Raw genomic sequence first — 19,427 nt, forward strand, 5'->3', positions numbered from 1 at the left:
TAGGTGGATTCTGCATCCATATCATCCCATCAACAGAAACTCATCTCCCTAATCATTCAGCTAAAGTTATACCCTTTTTATGTAGGATGTTAGGGTTGTAGCCAAAATCAAATTTTACTTGACAGCTTAAGTTGATAGTTTAACATAATATCAAAACCTCATTTCCCGTTAAATCTTGAGAGCCCCAACAACAGTGGGCATGTTAATTTTCAATCCAAAACCAGTTTAATATAAATTGTTAATCGCTGTTATCTAACAATTTAAGCTTTTCAGCTATTAAAGGCAAACCATCGCCCAGCATAGTTATAATAAATGAAATGAAAGGATACTGAAAGAAGCTCCCAACAAGGAAAAATGGAGCCTGTATGATTTAATGAAGAGATACATATTCATTTCATAAAACATGTGGTTGAAAAAACACAGTTCTCATTCACAATACATGAAACTTTGTTTGAAGCACTAATCTGCAATCCTCTCAAACTTAACAGTGCCTTCATCCAATGCGGCCATGTGCTTCCTTTTCCTGGATAACTTGGTCGGATTCTGATCTGTAAACTGAGCAGCTGTTCTAGCCCGTAATTCTTCCAAGCTCTCACCTTCCTTGGCTCTCTCCATGACCTGACAGTAATTGAAGTTATAGTTGTATTCTCATGGCATGCAAGCCACAGAAAAACAAGTAGAGAACTTACCAGATGCCGACCGTACAGATGAGTGCTTGAAAGAGCTTGCAGAGCATTCTGTGCCTCTTGCTTTGTGACAAATTCAACAAATGCAAAGCCTCTATGGCTTCCAAACTTCATTGGAAGTCTTAAGCTCTTGATCTGCAAATAACAAGAATTTGAGAGTTAATCAGAGAAGCAGAGTCTGGACCCTAAAGCAAGAAAGATCAATTGTATAAATTTGTGATAAAGATGAATCACCACAATAGAGAATCGTTGCAAGAGGCAGATGAAGATTGAATCAGGGAAAATGGTTTTTAATAGTCTAAGAAATGGACTAAACAACTCTCATCTTTGCCCCTTCAATCTTTCTAAGTCATTCTCAAGATATAAGTACACCTTTACAATGTGATGGCAATGACCAATAGTTACCTGGCCAAATGGACTAAACAACTGTCTCAGATCTTTCTCTGTTGCCTCAAAAGCAACATTTCTCACAATTAATTTTGTTGAACTCTTATCCTTATCAACCTTTTTCAGCACTTGTTCATCCTTCTTCGCACGACATAGTTGCAGGATGAGAGCATGACCATCCAGAACAGTACCCTGAAATAGAGAGAGAGAACATTAGAAATGCATTGTTTCAAGCAAGTGATATGGATTGGTATGATGCATGAAATAATACCTGTAAATTGCTGCAAACATTGACTGCTGTCTCAACTGAATCAAACTCTATAAAACCAAAACCCATTGACACATTCTTCCCATTTTTCAAGTGCTCCTTCACCTGCACATGGACAAGTCAGAATCATAACGTAAGAGCATAATGTGGTCAAATAATACATGGGAAAGGTCCTAAAGTGCAAAAGAATTACCCTGACACTTCGGATTTTTCCCTCCTTCATGTGTTCACTAAAATGCTTTCTCAAACTCTCACCAGACGTCTTAAAATTTAGGTTCTTGACAAACAGGGACCGTGACTGTTGCATGAAAGACAATAAATTAAAGAATGACTTATCAAAACAGTTATTCAACACTGAAGAACAATCATAATATTTAGATACATCAAGTATGTAAGAAATGATCACCATAAAAAATGAAAACCCTCTTCTAATGATGCAAAAAAAATGTAATAGGAAATTATGCAAAATTCATGATGATCTGAGAATGAACAACAAACCCCATAAAATCACAGATGCTTTATCATTTCAAGTAAAGTTAAGTGTCTAGTCAGCATTGTAGAAGTTCTTAGTCAACTCCTAATCAAGAATTGAGGCTTCCTTTGGGCCATATACTAGGAATCGCCCATAATAGCCTTTTTCTCTTAGTAGTAGTTTGTCCATAAAAAGACAAGTTTTAGGCTTCTATGATACTAAAAAACATAGCACACATTTCAATCCACTCCCACTAATGTATCAACTGTCAATCTGTAAATTTTAAAATGGAACCATTTAATTTATGATACAGGCTTTTTGTAGCAGGGAGAAAGAAAAAATTTGATGACCTTAAGTGTTCACCATGAAGAAAATTGATAACCCATGGGAACCCCAGGGTATGGGTTGGGCATTCTTAGCCTGACCTCAAGTTGGGTTTAGCATGAGCTTGACACATTGATAGATGGGTTTAGCATGGGTTAGCCTTCTAACCCACCCAAGTTACGTAACTAATAAGATCTGCGATCAAAGATAAGTCCTGTTTGTGTCAACCAGGAAAATGGAGGGAATAGAGAAAGGGAAACAAAGTCTTGGATGAAAAGCTTGCTACTCTAGAAAAGAAAATTTCCAGCATTTTGGAACAATTAGCTAGCAAGTAATACTACATGGTGGAGTCTATGAAATGGACAAAGAAAAAAAAGGAAATAAAAATACATATCAAGTAAATATATGAAAATAACTGACAAGTAGCATAAAAAGAAATAGAAATGTGTGACGAAAAGAAAATGACAGACCTCAACTCTATCAGGATCAATATCCACATCTGATATTCCTTCCACCTGTTGTTCTAGTAACATCCTCTTGACATCACGTTCACCAACAATGACACTTCTACTTGCATCATTCTCATAAGGTGCATTTTGACTGAGAATATTTCCAGGAGCCCATTCCAAATATAATGGTGCATCCCTATTTAGAGTGAAAAAACAAAGTTTAACATTAATGTCGTATCAAACTTGCCTACTAGCATAGACCTCTGATGCAGCAATTGGTAGTAAATTCTGCTGATGAATGCATCAACGTCAAGGAATGAGAGAACAATCATTCAAGCAAAGATGCATGAAAACATATAAGTTAGAAAGTGATGTAAGGAGACAAAAGGTAAAAAAAAGGAGTAGAGGTTATAAAATAAAAAATAAAAGTTGATTCTTTGCAAAAAAAAAGGAAAGATAAAAATAGGATTTTGATAGCAACCAGAGACAATATAAGATGACAAAATATTGCTCCTAAAATGATGTCTATGAAGTGGTTTAGATAAGAAAGTAACATAATGAACATGAAGCTCATCCAACAAAGTTTTGTTATAATGCTTGGTGTGGGGAGTCCCTGTTAAAATAATCATTTCTAGTTTTGCCTGGCATTGATTCTCAGAAAAATGACTAGGTGATGCACAGTCCAGAAATGAAGAATTTTTGCAACATTAGTAATCCATGTTCAATTTTTGTTCTTATGTTATTTAGCTAGACCTAACAATTCCTTTCCTATCAATTGAAGAACTAGAAAGCTTAAAAATGCTTGCCCATGGTTAAGATTGGGGAAGGTTATAATTATTTATCAATAAAATTATTATTTTGGAATTTCTCGAGATTGACTGGGCTTGTTGCCAGCTTTAATGGTGGTATTGAACAGTAACACTGGTACCATTTCAATAGTTACCTCGGAACTAGGTTTTCCAAAATGCTTGTGACAAGTTATGAAGAACAACAGGAGATACAGGAAAGAACTTACTTGTAACGCTTAAGTTCATTCCTGTATCTCAATCAATTCGTGAGAGAAGGAGCATGAGAGAGAGCGAGGACGACGAGGGTGGTTTTCGAGAAGAAAAGCGAGGTAGGAAAAAAAGGAAAGAGGGGAGATTTGGGGTGGAGTCAAAGTTCTTCAAGATCGGGGTGGAGGAGAAACAGGGCAGATTCCAAGTTGTTATTGAAGAGAGTAAGGGAGGGGTTTCATCTTGGGTCCGTTTGGGGCCGCGGAGCGTAGAAGCTCTCCTGGATAGCCTGATTCAGTGTATTAAGGCAGAGGATAAGGGAAAATGGGAAAGGGGTTGGAGGGAAAATGGGAGAGTCTATTCTCTGGTGCGGGATGAGAATAAAGCAGGTATGTTTATTAGATTGGGGGTGATTGATAAGGAGAAGAGGAGGTATAATATTTTCATCCCGAAAGGCAGAGGTGAGGGAGGGGGGTGGAATCTTATGGCGGAGATGCTACAGAAGGTGGCAGGAAATAATGGCGTCAAAGAGAAAAAGCAGGAGGATAGGGCAATGGTGGAAACAAGTATGAATAAGTCGTTTGTAGAAATGGTGAAGGGGTCGGAGGGCAGGGGGGGTGAAGTGGTAAGAGTGGAAGTGAGAGAAGAGGAAATCAGGGGCAACCTGCGCAAACTGGAGTATTGTCTCGTAGGCAGCTGGAGCCCTAGCTTAGCAAATGGCATGGATATGAAGAGGTTCGGCTGGTTAATGGCGAGGACATGGGGGTTGCAGGGTAATCTAGGGCTGGCAAGGATGGAAACGGGTAGAGTCCTTTTGGAATTTCAGCATGTGGGTGAAGCCGAGCGTGTCCTTGCCTATGGAAGCAGGCGGGTGGGAGGCGTCCAGTTAGGGCTGGAACGATGGCGACCTAGATGTGGTTGCGAAGACGAAGGTGGGAGCAGGAAGGAAGTGTGGGTAAAGATTTTAGGACTTCCAGTTTCGTTATGGGATCCGTCCATTTTGCGGAAAGTGGGGGACAAATGTGGAGGGTTTGTAGCCATGGATCCCCTGACGGAGAAGATGGTGGACCTGGAAGGGGCTCGAATCCTTGTTAAGAGGAAGAATGGAGGCTTGCCGAGCAGGGTAGACATAGTGGTGGAGGAGGTTTGTTACTCACTATACCTATGGTGGGAAGTGAGGCCGGAGATGAGGAAGTCGATCTCTGGAAGTAGCTTGAAGGGAAACTACAGAGAGGAGGTCAGGGGTGACGCTATGGCACGCGCTACCCAGCGCGTAGGAGAGGAGAGAAGCGCTAGGCCCGAGGCGCTGCTGCGGACTGCTGACGGGACAGATGAGCAGGTCAGAGGGGTAGTTGGAGAGGGGACTGGCGAGCGGGTCGGAGCAGGGTATGGGGCCCGGGTTTCTGCGGAGTTGGATCAGGTGGATGGGCTTCTCCACCCAGGCCCATCTTCAGGTAGGACGTTATATCCTAAGGCCCAAAGGGGGGAGAAAAAGGGCCCGAGCCCATTAAAAGGGTTAAAATTAAAAGGGGTGGTGGCTGAGGAGGCTGGGCATGGGATTGGGCCGTCCTATTCAAAGTCAGATTGGTGGATTGGGGTTGGTGAGAGCCCAGGTTTGTCTAGGAGCAATGGAGGGGAGGGGGATCAGTTAGGCCCGTTACAGCCTGAGAGCAGAAAAGGGAAGCCAGAGAGGGGCTCCATCTGGAAGCGGGGTGATTTCAGTGAGGGAAGAAATAGAGAAGTTGAATTTCTCAAAATAAGGGAGAAGGAAGACGCATGGAAGCAGCAAATGGTTCCGTCTTACTCAGTGACCGATCGGGCGTTAATTGCAGAGGAATCGAGGTATGGGTCTGTTCTCATTCAAAGGGGGGGTAGGGACTCGGGGTACCTGTCTTCTTCTTCTCTCTCTTTTGATCGGACTCCGGAGGGGGAGTATTACGATCATTCTGGGGTGGCATGTGAGGTGATTCAAAATGAAATCCCGCTGAATACGATCAAACCTGTCGTGAATGGTGGTGGGAAATGGGAATTGGCCGAAGACATCACTGTGAATGATAATGACAAGGAGTGGGAGAAAGGGTCAATGCTGACAGTGCCTCAAGAAGCTAGAGAGAAAAGGGAGAATGGATGGGAGGAGTGCAATCTGGCCAAATTTAGCCAGTTTTTAGGCTTCCCGATAGAAGGATTGGAGAAGGAAATCGTGAATTTCCTGGCAAAAATCAGAAAGAGAAGAGAAAAGATATACAGTAGAGGTGTTTTAGAGAAGACAAAGTTTGAAAGGGAACTGAAAAGGCTTGAATGCTCAATAAACTACGAGGGAGGGAGCAAGCAGAGAAGTTCTTCTCAGGTTAGAGGGTGCCAGCTTATAGAAGTTAATGAAGATTAAGATCTTATGTTGGAATGTGAGGGGAGCAAATGATTGCTCTAGGAGGAAAATAATTAAAGCTGTTGTGAGAAGTCAGAAAGTAGACTTACTTTGCATCCAGGAAACGAAAATTAATCTGATGTCCGAGTGGGTGGTTAGAAGCATAGGAGTGGGAAGATTCTTAGACTGGAGGGCTGTGGATGCTTCGGGTACGGCAGGAGGTATTCTGGTCTGCTGGGATAAAAGGTTGCTGGAGCTGTTGGATTGGGAGGAGGGGCAATTCACTATTTCTTGCCGGTTTAGGAAGGTGGAAGATGGGGTTGTCTGGGTATTCACGGGGGTGTATGGTCCGTTCACCAAAAATGAAAGGGACTGTATGTGGGATGAGATAGGGGCTATCAGAGGTCTATGGGAAGAGCCCTGGTGTGTAGGGGGGGACTTTAACGTCATTCGCTCTCAGAATGAGAAGAATAGGCAAGGGAGAATTTCTGCAGCAATGAGGAAATTTGCTCAGGTTATAGATGAGTTAGGCCTGATTGATCTCCCGTTGCAAGGAGGTGATTATACGTGGAGTGGGGGGGCCAAATAATCGTTATTGGGCCAGGTTGGATAGATTTTTGGTTACCCCAAGTTGGATGGATCAATTTAGCAGTGTGATTCAAAAAAGACTGCCCAGGCCAGCTTCAGACCACTTCTCGGTGGTGCTGGAGGGTGGTATTATGAGACGCGGTCCTTCCCCGTTCAGATTCGAAAACATGTGGCTTAAAGTAGAAGGGTTTCAAGAGCTAATCCATAGCTGGTGGCAGGGAATAGAGGTGAGAGGAAGTGCTAGCTTTAGGCTGGTTACAAAACTGAAAGTAGTGAAACAGAAGCTTAAAGAGTGGAATAGGGAAGTGTTTGGGAGATTGGAAGACAATAAAGTTGCTGCCCTGTAGCTTGTGAATCACTGGGACAGGGTGGAATGTGAGAGAAGACTATCAGAGGAGGAAACAGTATCAAAAAAGGAAGCAAAGGATAGTTATGCTAAGTGGGTCTCTTTGGAGGAAACTCATTGGAGGCAGCATTCCAGAGAGTTATGGCTAAGGGAAAGGGACAACAATACAGGATACTTCCATCGTATGGTGGATGCACATCGTAGATTCAATCATGTGGACAGAATTAAGATAGGTGGGGTGTGGCTGACTGAGGAAAAGGATGTGAGAGAAGGGGTGGCCAATGCCTTTCAGCATTTACTTACGGAAAATTCAGATTGGAAGGCGGACATAGAAGGGCTGCAGTTAGAGCAACTAAATCAGCAAGAGGCAGAGAACTTGGAACAACCTTTCTCTGAAGAGGAAATTCATAGTGCCCTGATGGAGATGAATGGGGACAAAGCCCCAGGACCGGATGGCTTTACTATGGCCTTTTGGCAAAGATGCTGGGTTATAGTTAAAGAAGAGGTTTTGGAGATGTTTAAAGAGTTCTATGAGCAAAGTGCCTTCATCAAGAGCATGAACAGTACATTTTTGGTCTTGATACCCAAGAAGGGGGGGGCTGAAGACCTTGGGGAATTCAGGCCAATCAGTCTCTTAGGGGGGCTGTACAAACTATTGGCCAAGGTCTTAGCCAATAGACTGAAAAAAGTGATAGGGAGAGTAGTATCCACTGATCAAAATGCTTTTGTTATGGGGAGGCAGATCCTTGATGCCTCATTAATTGCAAATAAAGCAATTGATGCATGGCAAAAAATGGGAGAGAGAGGTCTCATTTGTAAGCTGGACATAGAGAAAGCCTACGACAGCCTAAATTGGAAGTTTCTGATGAAAGTCATGAGAAAGATGGGGTTCAGTTCAAGGTGGCTGGGATGGATGTGGAGTTGTATCTCCACAGCCAAATTTTCGGTGTTGGTGAATGGAGTGTCGGCCGGTTTCTTTCCAAGTTCTAAGGGGTTGAGGCAAGGAGATCCCCTCTCTCCCTACCTCTTTGAGATGGGAATGGAGGTGCTGAGCAATCTAATCAGAAGGGCTGTTGAAGGGGGTTTTTTGTCAGGGTGTAGGATCCGAGGAGGAGGAAGGCAGCCAGTGCATGTTTCCCACCTGCTCTTTGCGGATGATACTATAGTTCTTTGTGAAGCTAGGAAGGAGTATCTAACTTATCTCAGTTGGATTCTGTTCTGGTTTGAAGCCGCGTCAGGATTAAGTATTAATTTGGAGAAAAGTGAATTAATCCCAGTTGGCGAGGTGGAAGAGATGGAGGAGATGGCAGCGGAACTGGGCTGCAAAGTGGGCTCTATGCCCTCTGTGTATTTGGGGCTGCCATTGGGGGCCCGTAACAAGAGTGCAGCCGTGTGGGATGGGGTGGAGGAGAAGATGAGAAAAAGACTAGCGCACTGGAAACGGAAATATATTTCCAAAGGTGGGAGACTTATTCTCATTAAGAGTACGATGGCTAGCATACCTTTGTACCAAATGTCTCTTTTCCGTATGCCCAAGTTGGTTGCACGAAGATTAGAAAAATTGCAAAGGGATTTTCTTTGGGGAGGAGGAAATTTAGAAAGGAAAGTGCACATTGTTAATTGGAAGATTGTGTGTACGGAGAAGGAAAAGGGGGGGCTTGGCTTAAGGAAGCTAGTCCCGTTAAATAAAGCTTTGTTGGGGAAATGGATTTGGAGGTTTGCTTGTGAAAAGGAAAATTTGTGGAGACAAGTACTTGTGGCGAAATTGGGCAAGAGGGGTTTGGTTGGATGACCAAAAAGACTAATGGGACTTTTGGAGTAGGGGTGTGGAAGGAAATTATGAAGGAAAAGGATTGGTGTTGGGAGAATATGGCTTTTAGGATGGGGAATGGTACCAGAATCAGATTTTGGAATAATCTTTGGTGCGGATGTACAGTGCTGTCCCAAAGGTTTCCTCATCTATATGGGATGGCTGCTCATAGGAATGGTACAGTAGAGGATATGTGGGACCAGAATGTGGGCCAAGGCGATTGGGATGTAAGATTTGTGAGGGGATTTAATGATTGGGAGTTGGATTTGGTAGGGAATTTGCTTCATACATTGAGGGGGCTCAATCCTACTTTAGAAGAGGATGCTGTTTTTTGGAAAGGGGGGAAAAATGGAAAGTTTAAAGTTAAAGAAGCCTATAACTTGGTGGTAAATTCTGTGGCTAACAATTTTCCGAAGAACAACATTTGGGTGGATAAAGTTCAAACAAAAATTTTGTTTTTTGCTTGGGAAGCTACTTGGGGCAAGGTGCTCACGCTTGATAGGCTCCAGAGAAGAGGGTGGCATCTCCCTAATCGGTGCTTCTTGTGTGGATGTGAAGAGGAAACTGTAAATCACATACTCATACATAGTATAGTGGCAAGAGTCCTGTGGGATATGATATATGCTTTGGTTGGTGTTAAGTGGGTCTTTCCAGAAACTGTAAAGGAGGTCCTATTAAGCTGGAGGGGCCCTTTTGTAGGGAAAAAAAGGAAAAAGATATGGAAGTCTATACCGTTGTACATCTTTTGGACTCTTTGGAAGGAAAGAAATAGGCTTGCTTTTAGGGGGGGGGGGTGTTAGATATCCAGAAATTAAAAAATTCTTTTGTCTGTATTTTATGGGGATGGGCGAGAATGTATAGTGGAGAGAAGTCGTTGTCTCTTATAGGATCCCTGGAGTGGATAGCCGCCATATAAGGGCTGGTGGGTTTTTTGTTGTTTTTTGTTTTCTCTGTGTTTTTTGAGGCTCTAGCTAGATTGTATACTCCCTGTATGCGTGTGGCTTTTTGGCCTCTTTTCAATATATTATATGCTTACTTATCAAAAAAACTTACTTGTAACGCTTGTATGCTAAACCTCTGAAAGCAGCACGAGCTTCCGCTGGTTCAAGGAAAACCACCTGAAAAAAAAAATATCAATGACAAAGTACATGTAAATGTACTAGTAAACAATCAAGTATTGTAATTTCAACAACTGATTATCAGGATATTTCTTTTACTTTGCAGTATTAAAACTTGAGTAAGGAAAGTAAAGATCAAAAAGAAAATTGATTATTAAATCACCATCAATTTCATCTAGCTCTTTTTTTTTTTTTTTTTATCAGAAACAAAAGAGGTGTTAATTATAGATAAAAAGTACATGAGAAGGATGAGGGTTCCCCCACAATTACAAAAACCTGGTCAAAATATGATTGAATATAATTTCATCTAGCTATCAACTGCATCTAATCTATAAGATTATGTTGAGGCTTGTCATTTAGCTGATGGGTCATAAATTAACCCAAGGCCTTTGAATGCAGCTACACTGCTTTTCCAGATTAGCAACCTCACAAAATAGAAATCATATATTCTATAACCATAGAGTAATGCAGAACTTAAGGAAAATTTTAGCTTCCATGGACCAAGTACACGTCCATCGAATAAAGCAGTAATATATAGTAGCAGACTAGTCAAACAAATTCTGTGGATCAAAATAAAAATTCATCCTAGAAAATCAATTTTCCAGATATAGAGGCTGATTTAGGGCACTGAATGTGTGTTAATGATCTTCTAGAAGGTAACCAACTAATTGTTAATATAATATACACATGACCCCTGAACATATTGGTAAGGGTAACACTGATTGTTTATATTTTGCACCTGTAAAATATGAAACCGCCAACAGGAGAATCATTGTTTCATTCGATAATTTTACATGAATATTGAGCAGATTTAGTCCAACTGTGTCAAAACAGGATGTAAAAGGGGCAGAAGATATATCCAGTTTGTTCAAGAAAAAAGATTCAAGAATTGGAACTCATTAAAAACCTAATGGCATATAAAACCTTATGCAATATAACTCAAGATTATAAAGAATAAACATATACCAAGGCTAATGTTTTTGTCGGAGGAAGAATAATTTTGTCCAAACTCCCATATTTCCCAAACATTTTAGCTAGTTCACCTTCAGATGAACCATAAGGCAAGTTCTTCACTAGTAGAATGTGGTTGCTTCTCTTTGCACCCTCAGTTTTCCCAGCAACAAATTCCTCTAAAGAGGCTATATTTACTCCAGCATTTATAAGAGCCTTCTTTGTCTCCGCTATCACTTGAGTTTCTCCCAATGCAATACGTACGGCGAGATCATCGGCTTGTGAGTCAAGTAAATCACTTTTACTTATACCATATTTCCTAGCGATATTTTCAACAACCTATTAATATACAGAGAAATGGAAATCAGGGCAAAGAATTTTAGAATAGACCATCAAGTGAATGCAGAAACAACTTATTAAAGGAAGGCAGACATGAATACTCATGATTTTTTGCACGTCCCAGCAAAATGTCATACAGAATCAACCATTGATTCTTTCCTTACCTTAAATGTCCATTTCCTTCTGCATTGGACTCAGAGATGACATTCAGGACACATCTTATATTTGTGATGGAAGTTTCCATCCCTCATTGTATAAATTTATTATTTTATTCTTGCAAATTGCGACAAACCAAAAAAACATTGAATGAAATGAAGTTTTGTGGACTATGAGTAATGTGTACTGTGGTGTAAGACTTGAAACATACTGTATCAGTGCGCATAAACAAACTGTTCCATGCTCGTGTATCACCACTAGCTTCCGATGCCTTCTTTTCCTCCTCCCTCTTTTGCTTTAAAGTTTTTGAAGATTGGCTTGCAGAAGCATTGGCCCTAGATAGGTAGTGACGTCAAAACAGTTCCATCATTATGTTATGCAAATAGATGACTGAGAGATCAAGAACAAGGTGAACTTGAAAGGCTCTGATAATGTCTTCATGCTACTTACTCCTGTTTCTCAGAAGGTTTTTTTTCTCTCGCTGGCATGACGTGCAATAATCTGCCTTGGAAAATTGAATTGTCTAATTCTTCCAATGCCCTGAATAAGACAAGAAATTATTAATGGCCTTTATAAAATAATACTGTTAGCAAATGACAAGATCCAAGACAGTTGAATACTATTGTCAATATTAAGAGGGATAAACCTAGAGACTGAAAATGATAAACTAAAAGCAAGGGAAGGAGCTCGTATAGCATCCCAGGATCTGACACACACACATAAACAAAATGAAAAATATTAAATAGTCTATAACACTAAGATCAAAGCAAGGAAGGATGAAATGTAGCTCATAATTTAAGTTTTTTTTTAAAAACAAAAAAAAAATCTACAAACTAATGCACCATTTTCATGAGAATCCTATCTTTGATCCAGGTAGATAAGCAAGTCTCAGATCATGGTCCACCTCAAGCAAATGCCACATTTTTAAGTGTGATCATCAGGGTATCCACATTATGTGCAGCAAAAGCACATTACCAAGCTCAAACTGGAAAGAGTATCAAGGTGGGCGTCCCAAAACACCCTCAAACTACTTATTAAATATTATGAAGAAGTAATTCAGTATGATGAAAATATGAACAGTTAAGCTATAACACAAACAATTACCTCACTGCAGATTCAGGAAGTGTGAAAAGAACATAGGCAATTCCCTTTGATCGTTTTGTATCTTTATTCACAACAAGATGAACCTGTGATACATTGCCAAATTTGCTAAAGAGCTCCTCAAGTTCATCCTCACTGAATAACATCAAGAACATTTAAGGAATCAGGACTCAGAAGTTATAAGAAAAACATAAATCCAATTAGAATAAAAAAATGGCAACACAAATGAATTTATCTTACACTTTACCAAAAATATATTGCAGTATACACCCAAAAAGAAAAAGGAAAAAAGAAAAAAGCAAAGAGGGAGCAAGGATCAGTACGTTGCAGTATATGGAAGATTACGGACAAAAAGCCGACCAGTCTCAAGAACATCTTTCCCATCTTTTGAACTTAACAATGGGTTCCCTGAGTCCATCCTTTCACCATCAGATTCTTCAGAATGGTCCTCATCATCAACCTTCTCTTGGGCGACATCGTTTTTAATGGTGTTGTGCTGTCCATGCTGACATACTTGTTGAACATCTTGACTCTCAACGCTTTTCTTATTAAAAGAATCAATGTTGTCATCATTATCATCACCACTTTCTGAATCGTCATCACTTTCTGAATCATCACCACTTTCTGAAACATCATCACTTTCTGAATCTGACCACTTCTTCTTCACTCTACTCTTGAAGTAATCCATGTCTGAAATGACTTCATCATGAGCTAGATTGTTAGGTTTCGTATCCATCTGACTGTCTGATAACTCATCTTCTCTTTCATCAGATTCATCTAAATCAGCTTGCATTTGAACTGCCTCATCTCTGCCTTCCCTCATAGATTGAGTCTGCTTGTCACTGTTTTTGCCATTATGATCAAGAGGGGGAACTCCCAATGTATCATTTGCCCACATTTTCGACTTAACCCTTGGTTGCATAACCTGAAGAAACTCCTGAAGCTGAGGATCATCATTCTCACTGCCCTTTTTCGATTTCTCTCCTTTAGAACCCACATGGCTCGAATTTTTAGTACCCCTATCTTTCTTCTCCACTTCAGTTGATTTATCTTCTTTCTTCAAAGAATATCGACTCCATGGACGAGGGATGTCTGGATCCCCTACCTTACGAGCAATCTGGAAGTAAAAGAATAGGGCTCACTGTTCCTAACATTTCAAGCTAAAATCATTGTCTTCTGTTATGTGTCTGCTTATAAATTTATGTGCAGTTAGGTATTCAATAGTTTACAATATTCTGAACATGAGCAAATTCCATTTATATTTCTAACCATATTTTATTATGTTCTTATTGTCTCTATGTGTGTTTTAGGGCATGTATATTTTTTTCGGTGGGGAATCCACCGACAGTGAGCATTTATTCAAACTGTAGGTAAAGCAACCCTTTGGTGATATGGGCCTGCCCCTTCACCCTACACTACTTAAATACTAGGAAGGCTAGAGCTCGGTACCTCCAATTCATTACTAAACAACACTATCACCAAGCTATAACCCTGTGGCTTTAGCTAAATATTAAACGTGTGCTTAAAGTAATCAAAGAGTGTTTGCCTCTCAAATTCCAAGCTAAAATAATTGTCTTGTTCATCTTTGTGTGCATGTCTTTCTAAATGCATTTGGGCAGATTAACTCTTCTTCACATTCCAAGCTTTAAGTATTGCATCCCAAGTCTGCCACTTTGTGCTTTCAAGCAATCAGATGCTACAAGCATTTTGAAATTCAGAATGAGTTTCATTTCAAGCTTAGCGCATTGTTAGTTCATCACTCCACTTTCATTACATATCTTTAAGCTCTGGAGTATTCAATATGTCATAGGTTACACCTAATCCAGAACTGAACAAGAAGGCTCTAATTTTCTAAGTAGTTTAATGTAAAATCATTGCCTTCAAACAAGTTTACGTGTTTCAACTCTTGAAGATCCAACTTATAGGGTTTAATCATTTCCGCTTCCCGAGTTCCTAATGTCTTCGGACAAAAAAACTACCATAGAAGTTTTTCTTTTATTCCTAATAATAGCAAAAAAAAAATTCAAATTTACATTTCCACAAGACAGGAGAGTTTCAAACAGCAAACCTCACAGGTAATTCTGCAAGTATCAAGGTACGAGTTGTTGAAGAATTTCAGAGCTTCTTCAGCTTCCTGCTCAGTCCGAAACCCAATAAATGCGAACTGCCTACTTTTACCCTCTCTGAAAAATACCCCCAAATTAAAATTTCCATTGTCAATCAGAGAATAAACAATTTTTTGAACACGAACCCAAACAACATAGTTAACAAATCAGGATTACTTGGTTCTCATAAGCTTGGCGTCGGTTATTTCTCCTTTTTGAGAAAAATGATCTCTGAGGCGGTCCTCAGCCACGTATTTTGGCAAATTCTTCACACATATCCGAGACCTTATGCACAAAAAAGAAAAAAATAATCATAAATTTCGATCATAATGAACTAAGCAAAGAATTTGGCGAAATAAATCAAAATTATGACAGCGGAAAGTTCGATTTTCTTGTGTTTTCCTGCAGTTTCTTAGCAAACAAACGGAAGATAATCGAAAATTCTTTGATACAAAACACTTACATCTTTCCTTGGTTCAAAGTAAACCTAGGTGTAGGAGGTGGTCGAAAAATTTGGCGGCGGTGACAGTGGAGCTTTGTTGGCTGTGGCGTTACGGCTGCTTCGTCGGCGACGGGGGAGTGGCTGCTGCTAAACCGCTTCGGCTTCACTGGAACTCTTTGTATTCTCTAATTTCTCACCCTTCCTGCAGTTTATGATTTGTGAGTAAATTTAATATATTAAATCATATATCTTTATTAAAAAAATAAAACAAAAACTCTAATTTTTTTAAAACAAACATCAATATAATAAATTTAATTACATAGTCATAAATTAATAAATTGTTAGATTTTTTTTTATAGTATTTTTTAAAATTTAAATAAACCCTAATTCAATTTAACTTAATTTTGAAAAATAGAAGTCTAAATAATCACATTTTATTAAATAAAAAATATCTTTAAGGTTATATTTGGTTCTAAAAACTACTAAAAAAATTATAAAAAAATTATTTTTATATATTTGATTTCATCATTAAAAATATAAAAAAAAAATTAAATATAATTAAAAGTATTTTAAAAAATTATAAAATTTAAAATTATTTAATCTGAAACATAACTAAAATGAATTTTAAAAAACATATAAAACCATTTTATTAACTTAAATTTTTTTTTCTTTTTAGTTTTACTCTTTATTTTCTTTCACTTATATTTTCTTTCAAATTCTAAAACCAAACATAACATAAAAATTTTAATAATTTAAACACCAATATTTTCAAAATATTTATTTAAATAAAAATGAAAGTAAAAATGGAAAACAAAGTTTCAAAAATATTTCTTAAAAAAAAAAACTTATTTTGAGAACTAAAATTTTATCAAAGAACTTAAAAACAAAAATAATTGTGTCAGATTTTTATATTTTGCACTTATATAAAAAGTCTAATTTTTTAATCGATTTTTCATATTTTGTTCAAAGCATTATAACAAAAAATAATTTAAAACATATAAAATTTGTTATAAAAAAAAAACCTATTTTCAAAAAACAATTCCCAAAAAAAACAAAATTTGTTTTACTTATTTTACACTTTAAATTCTTCGTTTTTTATTTCTTTACCCAATTTCAATTTACATTGAGATAGGTCACGACTCACACCTTCTCTTTTAAAATTTTGAATTACTATTTAATTTTTTATTATAGAGAAATAATTATAAATTGAATTAACTATTTTTTTATTTATATATTATTTTTATGAGAAGTAAATTTATAATTTTATTTTATATGCGTTATATAAAAGAAAAAGAAAAGGGAAATATTAAATTAAATTTTGTATATTTAATTTTATATGTCGTGAAATAACGATTCGTTCCCGGAATACCCATTCGAGCCGGAGATGAAACCACTGCAACGTAGTCTCTTCGTCTCTGCTCCCTCCCTCCCCTCAAACCCAATCTCTCTCCTGTTCTCAACCCTCTCTTCTTCTTCCTCCTCTTCTTCTTCTGCTGCTGCGGAGGTGGCGGCGGCGGCTGCTGCAAAGAAACATATCGATTTAACCCCAGAAGAGCTCACAAAGATCAGCCTTCTCATCCCACGCCTCTGCTCCTCAAACCAACTCCCAACCGCCATCCGCCTCGTCGACGCATCGTTCCTGGCAAACCCACCTCTGGAATCCCTCTCTCTGCGCATTCTCATTGACCGCCTCACCTCGGAACCCGATATGACCCAACCCATGGCGCTGCTTACTCGCCTCAAGCACAACCAATTTGCCCACTACTCACTCCGACCTATCACCACTCTGCTTATCTCTTCCTACTTCAAGAAACGCAGGCCCAAAGAGGCTTTTAAAGTGTTCAATTGGATGTCCAGACCTGATTCTCATTGCACCCCCCACGTGGCGGCGTACTCCCTTTTGGTTCATGGGTTTTGTAGAAATGGGTTTGTTCTTGAGGCCCTGAAGGTTCTCCGGGCAATGGTGGGGGCGGATATGGCGCCTGCGGCGGATTTGAGGACCCGGGTTTATAGGAGTTTGTTGAGGGAGGCGCGGATTGGGGAAGCTAAGGAGTTGGATGCGGTTCTGAGATGTGTTGGAGATGGCGGTGAGGGTTTTGGGAAGGTGGCGAATTTGCTTGATCGGATGATTGGGAATTGGGTGGAGTAGAGCTGGTAATAATTTGATTTCTCTTTAATTCTACTCTCTCAGGAGATTGCGTACCTCTTCTAGTTTAATTCTGTCATATCAAATGTGATTTAATTGATTGAAAAAATAAAATTGCGTTTTGAGGAATTGATTGTAGAATCAAAGCAATAACTAACAAGAATTGGTGGCAGGCCAGAGACCCTAGACACTCATTTCCTTCCTTCATGAATGTGATTACATCTTGTGTTAAAGCTGTTCAGGACTAGTGTCTCCCATTTTAGGGTTTATTGACTGGCTTAAAAGTTGGAAATATGGGAAGTGTTAGTGATTGGCTTAAAAGTTGGACATATGAGGAGTGATCCCATTTGCAGGAATTAATCTTGGGCTGTCATTGCATTTGGAGGTAGTCGTGGTACACTCACTTGGTGGGATCCCTGGTACCAGTTGATTCTATTGGGAACTGGAGTCTCTTCAAAACAGTAGATGATTGTGTCTGTATAATTGCTTCCAAAGGGAAACAGTGTAAAGACCCTCTCCCAGTTGTATAGGTATTGTTAGTTTGGGTCCTCACGGTTTTAAAACTCGTTTGTATAGTGAAGAACAATCCATACATACGTTGCATTAGAAACTTTTTCCCTATCTGATGTGAGATATCCCAAACCCGTCTATAGAGAAATATCTGTTTACTTAATCGGTCTGTGGGACTGAGTGGTGGTTAATTGTTTTGGATTGGTGCAAAGTAATAGCAGGTGTTCTTGAGAATAAAAACTTATTGACAAAGCTTCATTACATGTAAAGGAATGATGGGTGTATGCATGGAGGACTGAGTGAACCAGTTCTGCTTGGGCAGGACCATATCTCGACTGGGAAAAACTAAACTAAATTTCAAATGCCCTAGTGGGTTATCCGATACTCAATCCTAAGCTCACCTGTGAGATCTCTGTGAAATCTCAGCAATGTTTCATTGATAAAAGTTTTCACTCAATCTGTTATGTGATCTATCTGTTGATCTGTTTGCTCTATTTCCCTCAGTTTCCTGAAATAGTAATTTTGTTGAATGGGTTTTTATTCATTCCCTGTTCTTCATGTTAGGCTGCAGTAAGGTCTCCATGAAGGGCTATTGATAAGAAGTGACATTAAATGAAGGTATATGCACAGCAGGAGGAAGACCATGCTGAATTCTAGCTGTTGTGTCAAATGTTTTACCTGCTTATTCTCAAAGACCATAACCAGTAAAAGGCTTCAGAAACATGCAAGACAATGATCTATTCAATCTTTACAGTATCTTTGACAAATATGGCTGTCTTCAGCTTGCTCCATGGAAGACGACCCATCCCCCTGCATGCTGGAGTAAGAGCATCATAAAGATCCTCAGTCCATTTTGGTTTTTAATGCCCGCCCATTTGCTGTAGTCTGTACTTTTCTGGGAAATGATCTTCCATCTATTTAGCTGTTATTTTCAATCTGGGTGTGTAGTTCCAGGGCTTCATGCCAGGTTGCAGAGCCAGCCAAGTGACCACTGTTATATGTCAGAAGGAAGTGTTCCAGACTGGTGTTAGTGCAGAAAGTTTACAAGAAGAGGAGAGCACTGTAAACAATCTGTTGATTATCTTGCAATTTGAATTGAGATCTTCAATTGCATTGATCTCAAACTTGATAATATGATGTTGTGATCTGGTTTTATGATTCTTTTATTTTATTCTATTTCATTTCTTTTTTCTTTTTTGCTTATAAGAATAAACAACAGGAAATCTAACATTTAAAAATAGAGGAACAGAAGCACTGAAGCAGCAATATTTTTCAAATATTTAAATTCTATTTTTTGTTAATAAAAATTTGAGAGGAGGCTTAAATTTGCAAAGAAATGAATTGTTTTGGGTAGGTTTCATTGTATTTTTCATATATTTTTAATTATTTTTCGTATTTATATAATTATTTTTTTAAAAATATAATATAAAAAATAACTAAAAATAATTAAAAATATATACTTTAAAAACATGGAAGCACTGTTTTTGTTTCCAAAAATAATTATTTTGTAAAGCGTGTTCCTATATTTTTTTTCTTTTTGTTTTCTTGAAAAACAAAAATCAGTTATAAAAACCTTCATTGATGGAATAAGAAATATTAACAAATAAATACTTAAAAACCTATTTAAAAATATTCTTTAGTTTAAAACAATGTCGGATGAATTTTAAATTTTAAATAATTTTTAAGAATTTATTTTAGTAAAAATAAGATGATTATTTAGAATGATTTAAGATTTTTTTTTATGGAATATTCTGATAAACGATTAAAAATGCTGGAAATAGGTTAAAAACTATTTTTAATATTGATGTTATCAATAAAAATTTATTATTAATAATAAAATTTTATTTTTACTACACTTTTGCAAAATCT

At 38.4% G+C, this 19,427-nt stretch overlaps 2 protein-coding genes across 3 annotated transcripts; one reads left to right on the forward strand and one right to left on the reverse strand.

The window, feature by feature from the left end:
- Positions 1 to 274: 274 nt before the first annotated feature.
- LOC100247562 (uncharacterized) lies at positions 275 to 15,162 on the reverse strand. Its single transcript, XM_010651042.3, has 15 exons — positions 14,924 to 15,162; positions 14,638 to 14,745; positions 14,424 to 14,538; positions 12,679 to 13,472; positions 12,359 to 12,490; positions 11,705 to 11,794; positions 11,466 to 11,589; positions 10,775 to 11,098; positions 9,744 to 9,808; positions 2,608 to 2,782; positions 1,535 to 1,639; positions 1,345 to 1,446; positions 1,092 to 1,265; positions 690 to 821; positions 275 to 618 (listed from the first exon to the last, which is right to left on the reverse strand). Coding segments are annotated over exons 1-15 (2,601 nt in total). The 5' UTR covers positions 14,926 to 15,162; the 3' UTR covers positions 275 to 459.
- A 1,037-nt stretch (positions 15,163 to 16,199) lies between these two features.
- Positions 16,200 to 18,716, forward strand: LOC100853109 (pentatricopeptide repeat-containing protein At4g11690). Of its 2 annotated transcripts, none has more exons than XM_019221991.2 (2): positions 16,200 to 17,056; positions 18,130 to 18,716. In XM_019221991.2, exon 1 carries the CDS (start codon positions 16,287 to 16,289, stop codon positions 17,049 to 17,051), a length of 765 nt encoding a protein of 254 aa, XP_019077536.1. In that variant the 5' UTR covers positions 16,200 to 16,286; the 3' UTR covers positions 17,052 to 17,056; positions 18,130 to 18,716. The 2 variants fall into 2 exon arrangements, with proteins under 2 accessions (XP_019077536.1, XP_003631195.2); XM_003631147.4 differs by having other exon boundaries at positions 16,212 to 17,056; positions 18,123 to 18,716.
- The last annotated feature ends 711 nt before the right edge of the window (positions 18,717 to 19,427 follow it).

This window comes from Vitis vinifera, chromosome 1 (genome assembly GCF_030704535.1).
Source record: "Vitis vinifera cultivar Pinot Noir 40024 chromosome 1, ASM3070453v1".
In the NCBI taxonomy this organism is placed as follows: Eukaryota; Viridiplantae; Streptophyta; class Magnoliopsida; order Vitales; family Vitaceae; genus Vitis; species Vitis vinifera.

Excerpts from the sequence above, each read along its gene's own strand:
- LOC100247562 (XM_010651042.3), bottom strand. Across the intron at positions 11,795-12,358 it reads CTTCCTGAATCTGCAGTGAG|GGCATTGGAAGAATTAGACA; the intron begins GTAATTGTTTGT and ends TGTCTTATTCAG. Across the intron at positions 11,099-11,465 it reads TGTTTATGCGCACTGATACA|GTTGTTGAAAATATCGCTAG; the intron begins GTATGTTTCAAG and ends GTATATTAATAG.
- LOC100853109 (XM_019221991.2), top strand. The coding sequence starts at position 16,287 with ATGAAACCACTGCAACGTAGTCTCTTCGTCTCTGCTCCCTCCCTCCCC.